Source organism: Nelusetta ayraudi, unplaced genomic scaffold (genome assembly GCF_046127955.1).
Source record: "Nelusetta ayraudi isolate G7.1 ecotype Tasmania unplaced genomic scaffold, CSIRO-AGI_Nayr_v1 ptg000045l, whole genome shotgun sequence".
NCBI lineage: Eukaryota > Metazoa > Chordata > Actinopteri > Tetraodontiformes > Monacanthidae > Nelusetta > Nelusetta ayraudi.
The window spans coordinates 4,767,523-4,773,541 of NW_027466095.1; the positions used below are offsets into that span (position 1 = coordinate 4,767,523).

General features: G+C 48.4%; 1 protein-coding gene across 1 annotated transcript in view; it reads left to right on the forward strand.

Annotated features, from left to right (window-relative positions):
* The window catches only part of adgra1b (adhesion G protein-coupled receptor A1b), a 148,543-nt gene extending 144,378 nt beyond the window's left edge, over positions 1–4,165 (forward strand). The window contains exon 15 of the mRNA XM_076035670.1: positions 4,100–4,165. Coding sequence (XP_075891785.1) covers positions 4,100–4,165 — 66 coding nt within the window. The remainder of the gene's footprint in view (positions 1–4,099) is intronic.
* The last annotated feature ends 1,854 nt before the right edge of the window (positions 4,166–6,019 follow it).

Sequence of the window (6,019 nt, forward strand, 5' to 3'; positions counted from 1 at the left end):
TTGTCCATAGGTGTGCATGTGAGTGTGAATGGTTGTTTGTCTCTATGTGGCCCTGCGATGAACTGGCGACTTGTCCAGGGTGTCACCCTGCCTTCGCCCTAAGACAGCTGGGATAGGCTCCAGCAGAACCCCGTGTCCCCCCTTCGGGACTAAGCGGGTATGGAAAATGAATATACTAGGCAAAAACGCCCAGAAATGTGGCACCCGAGGAGTCAGAAGTGCTCTGGCAACCTGAGCTTCCCATAGACATTATAACTTACACACCTCAATCACCAGAAGTTGAATTTCTGACAGAATACTTCATTTTTGTTGCTGTCAAATAATAATATAATAACATGCACGTTGGCTTTCTCCCGAACTCGTGCCAAGATAGAGACCGTCGCACACGTCTCTCCTCACATCCCCACAGCCCTGCGCACAGTACACACACCTTCCCAGGGTTTCTGTCGCCCCTCACTAACAGCAACACAAGCATTAATAAACAGTGGAGCACATACAAAACTGAACACACGTCAGGGATGTTACAATATGAATGCAAGCGTGCTTGATGGTATTGAACTGCGCCCGTCTAATCCCGGCCAGCTGCGTGTCTCTGTCCGGCCCGCAAAACTTTCGTGGCCCCGCCGACACGATGCGGGTCTGTCACGTGGCCCGTTGCAAATAAAGTTTGGCCACCCCTGGTCTAATCATTTTGATTTGTCTGATTTCAAAAAGAGAAACCCTGGCGCTCCTGGGGCAAATTTTTTACCCTGCTCTGTATGTAACGTAACACGATATTTATACTCTAGGAAAAAATTGGAGAGGACAATATTAATTCCTTTGTGGAAATATTCTATTTTTATCTCCATTGGAACATTCCAAAATGATTACATACTTAAACTGTCCAGATACTCTCCAAAAAAAAAACAAACTCAAACCTTGATGTGTTCTCAAGCCAATGCTCTTAACCATTAAGGTTTACAAATGAAACAATGCCTTTTTACTTGCACATGAGATTGGCCATTTCACTATGTGCCCTTCATCGCTTGCGTGTGTGTGTGTGTGTGTGTGTGTGTGTGTGTGTGTGTGTGTTTGCTTGTTTGTTGCCTCTCTCTCGCATTCTGATACTAGATACTGACAAATACAATGTACACAAATATGATCACATTTGTCAATAATAGGCATTTTATTTCGAAAATTGCGATCATTTTAAATGTTAACCAAATTCTCTGGTGCTTCTCGCGCACAAAATAGACCAAAGACGCCGAGACGATCGCTGCATGGCGTGAGCCGGCTGCAGAGGCGCACGCCGCTTCGAGTCTGGTGTGAACTGCACAATTGGTTAACAAGGGCGCCGGAAAGAAGCGGCCGTCGTGAATCGGGCCTAAAATGCACGCGCGACACGGTGAAGTAGAGGAAGTTGTCTGAACAGGAGGGCGACGGCTCTTCATATGAGCGACGCTTTGTGGCGCTTCTGCTTCCAGTGTCAACAAGGAGTTAATTGCGTGTAAAAAAAATAAATAAATAGTGCTGTTAAAAGTATGTGTGTGTGTGTGTGTATGATAATTTTCTATATATACACACATCATCATCGGCTCTTCAGGGAGGACAGAGTTGCTCTGACGCCAGGAACTCTTTCATGGACGACACTGCCCCTGGTCTTGGATGGTGGCGTTTACGTCTGTCAAATTGCGTGTGGACATGAGCGCAAACCCTTTGTGGATCCAGCGCTGTTTCGAGTGAGGCACAAAAGGGGGTGTCATTTTCGTGAAATGACTAATTTAAATATATCCCAATAGTCCTACCGCCACCTGCGCCTCGTTTTCCGCCCTCTTTACCTTCACGTCCACTCTCTGGGTAGGACTCACTGCTTTTGGTGCCATTTGCATGGATTTCTGCCGTAAAAGCTGAGCGATTGCTTTGTGGATCTGGCCCCTAACATTCTGCATTGTGCCGGGATTTCAAATGTTTCATCAAGTCGCTTGTGCTGTGAGTGGCAGATTTGGCCCCTCCCTTTTAGACTGTTTTGCTGAACATTGTTTGTGTTCTGCTTTGTTTTTGTCAGAGTCGCTCTCATCCACTTGTATTTCCACTCCCCCAGCATGAGTTCTCGCTGCTGGTGTTGCAGTCAGCTCACGGAAATTGTGAGTCTGTGTGTGCTTTGACGTAATTTACAGGATGTGTCCTCCGGTTTGGACTGTGCAGCTCCGTTTCTTGTTACTTACTTGTTTTGTCCATCCATTGGACGCGTTATCATGTTTTTCTGTCCGATCAGCAGAATGTGTTGTTACGTTGTTACGACAGTATCAAGGAAAATTCCTCAAACGTGTCATCTGAGTAAAACTTTCTTGCACTTTGTGATTGTGTTGATAATTATTATGATAACTCATTGCTTTGATCAGTGTCTTCACATAGATGAGTATCATTAATAGTGATGTATAACTAAAGGTTATACATCTAAGGTTGGTGGTCCCTGATCTCCACCCTATTGACCACTTGTCTCCGGTGCTGCTTCTGCTGCTGCTGCTGCACCTCCATCATGAACCAAACCAAGCAGGACAGCAGGCCAGCTTGACACGTGATCTCCAATTGGCCAGGTCGCCTCTGGGCCCCCGCCGTCTCCTCCGCTAAGTGACAAAACACAGCAGACTGACTGACTGTGGAAGGAGTCCGCCGGTCCGTTCCCTCTGAACTGATTAAGACTTCAAAGAGCAAGAAAATAATCTTGGCCACACTTTGCAAATAATATATCCGCTTTAGCTTGTCTTTTCATCCTCCGCACTGTTTATCCTTCTGAAAGAACCTTTGCCGTCGACGCGGCGGTACAGAGCTGCAGGGAAATGAGGGATAATGGATGCGGGTGGGAGTGATTACATTGTGAAAACATCCTTAAAAGAAGAAATTGTTTACCCGCACATCACAAGAAAAAACACACATACTCACACGCTCACGCACACACACGCACGCCCAGCCTGTGTATTCTTGTTCGGCAATTACAGCGGACGCCGTGAGCTCGGCAGCGCGTGTTGCCCACGGTGGTGGTGGGCAGAAAGCAACTCTGCAGGGCAAACTTTTGTAGCTTGGGAAACTCTTCCCCTTGTTTACGCCTCTTTTTTTTTTCCCCTCCATCCATTTGCCAGCACAAATCGCTTTGAAAAGCCGCGTCTAACTCAGTAGATTTCACGTAACGAGACGACAAGCGCGGGGTTCGCTTCCGCTGCCACCGCCTACAGACTGCGCTGGACCTTCGCATCTCCAAGACCCTGATGACGGCTACATCATTATCGCTTAGCGCTTATCGTGTCTCGCGGCACTGTGTTGATATGTTGGGGGGGGGGTGCGAGGAAAGGGTGATGAAAGGGTGCGATATCAACAGGGCTGGGGGGCGGCTGCCTCACTCTTGCATGTTGTCTGATAGCGGATGAAGTAAAGATGTTATGCGCTGGTAAGAGGAGAGCATCGCACTGCACATACATGGAGAGCATCTTTGATTTAGCGGGGACTTGGGGGGGGGGGGGGGGGTTCTCAAGGCCAGCTGGTCTCGACAGCATGTAAACACTGCCACACACAATATAAGGCCCCTGCAAAGAAAATTAAAAAAATCCACAGCACTTCACCTTTTCCTTTTTTCACGCCTCACTTTTCTCCTCCTCCTCCTCCTCCTCCTCCTCCTCCTCCTCGCTCGCTCGCTCGCTGCAGATGAAACGGAGAGACAGTAATCTATATAAAGCTCTCCATTTACCGAAACAGACATGAAAGCGGGATTTGATTTTTCATCGCAAGAAAAGAAAGACATTTTCGTGCAATATTGTATCCAGCTGCTACACCAAAGTGACACTTTGCTATTGCGCTGAGCTTCTTCAGAAACCGAGTGCGTTGACGCGACGGACCTCCGGGGGCGGGGGGGGGGGGGGGGGACACACACGAGGACTTGGTCTGGTCAGGTTGATGGGTTCGGTAGTAGAAGAAGAAGGACTTTATTTATCCCATGTTTGGGTACAACAGCAGTGCTGTAGTGTAAATAGAAGCATTAAAAGAAGAGAAGAATTAGAACAGGAGAAGAATTAAAAGAAGCGTTTAGAAGTTGGATTTTCCGTGGACGTGGTGTGCTCGTGCGCAGGGAGCAGCCTTCGAGCGCGAACTGGCCGTTCTCGATGCATCGGGCAACGTCCCCGTGGAGAGATAAAACAATCCCGGGTGGGAGGAGAGGAGAAAAAAAAATCAATGGAAAGCAACATTATGTTAATGAATCTCAAATGATTGACTGCAACGAATGCGTGCTGCGATTCAAATGGACTCCAATGGGGACCATTTCGGTCGGACGGAGGGGCTTCAGCTGTTTGATATGCCGAAACTGTTGCCGTTCTTCTTGTTCTTTTTTTTTTTTTTTTTTTTTGAAGAGCCTGTTCCTCAAGCGGCAGTTTCTCAGCCAAGCGTGCGCATTGAGGGAAAGAAATAAAGCAAGCAAAAACAGAATAAGGCGGGAAAAAAAAAAAAACACCTGGCGCTGGGCCTCACTGAAACCCATGGGACGAACATTTTATTTGCTTTTTTGATTTTTTTATTCAACAAAGCGCTTGCCCTTTTTTTCAGCCATTTTTCAGCATTTGTCATGTTAAGCGGGAGTGGGAAGGCAAAATGTGCCCAGACAACAAGTTTCTGTTCCAAAGTGCTCCAAATTGCCTTAACAAATGGGCGTATTTGCGAGCGCTTTGCTTACTTCCTGAAAGTCTTTATGAGTCTCTTGGGGGGGGGGTTCAAATAAATAAATAGATAAATAAATAAAAAATAGATAAATAAATAATTCCCACACGGCGAGCGTTCACACACAAATCTTGAGGAGTTGTGCTTCTGTGCGTATTTAGAGTCTCATCGATCCATGATGCCTGTCTTTGTGTGTGCATGCCTGTCTGTGTTGAGCGTTGTCGGGGATTATGCTGCTTAAACTCAGGTTAAAGCTAATTGCTCGCAGCCCGCTCAGTTAGTACCGGCTACCTTTTCACCCCCCGCCCCCGGCTCTCTGCTCCGCCTGCCTCTGAGTGCGGCAGCTGACAGAAGAGAAGAGCGCAAAAAAAAGAGAAGAGAAGAGCACTTCATCTATCGCCGTCTGCGGCTAAGCGGCGGGGGTGGACTCCTCTTCCTCCTCCTCTTTCTACCCCTCCTCGTCCTCTTCCTCCCCCTGCCCTCCTCTCCCTCCTCCTTCCTGACCACCCTCCTCTTCTTCCTCCTCCTCTTGATCCTACTCCCCCTCCCTCTTCCTGATTCCTCCTCCTCCCCTTCCTCCTCTTCCTAATTCCTCTTCCCTCTCCACCAACTCTTCCTCCTCCCCCTCCTCCTCTTTCTAATTCCTCCTCCTCCTCCATCACCTCCCCTCTTCCCCCTCTCCCTCCTCCATCTTCCTCCTCCTCCCCCACTCCTCTCCCTCATCTTTCTCCTCTTCCACCTCCTCCTCCTCCTCTTCCTTATTCCTCCTCCTCCTCCTCCAGCTCCTCATCCTCGTCCCCCTCTTCCTCTTCTTTCCCCTCCTCCTCGCCTCGGCCAATGGGGTGCTTCAACTCTTTGTTGCTCCGCTGCGGCAAAACTTTATTGGCCAAAAAATTGAGGATTGAATATTTAATGAGCAGCGCTCATTTTCCACTTGTAAGCGTTAACAACTTGAATTGGATGCCACGCATGGTTACTTTAACTCGTGGAAATGCTCTCCCCCTCACTCTCTCTCTCTCTCTCTCTCTCTCTCTCTCTCTCTCTCTCTCTCTCTCTCTCTGTACATGAGGGAGGGTGTGTGTGTGTGTGTGTGTGTGTGTGTGTGTGTGTGTGCGTGTGTGTGTGCGTGTCCCACACCCACACCCCAGCCTCACCCCCCTGACTTCTACACGCTGAAGTCAGACGGCAGCAGTTCTGCTAAGCCGCTGCTTGATATTCACCATCTACCTGGCTGGCGGCGGCGGTGACTCTGTTTTGGCCTCCGTCTGTTACTCCTCAGCCCGAATACAAATTGCATCGCTTGTGCCCATTGTTATTCAGATTATGCACGCACGTC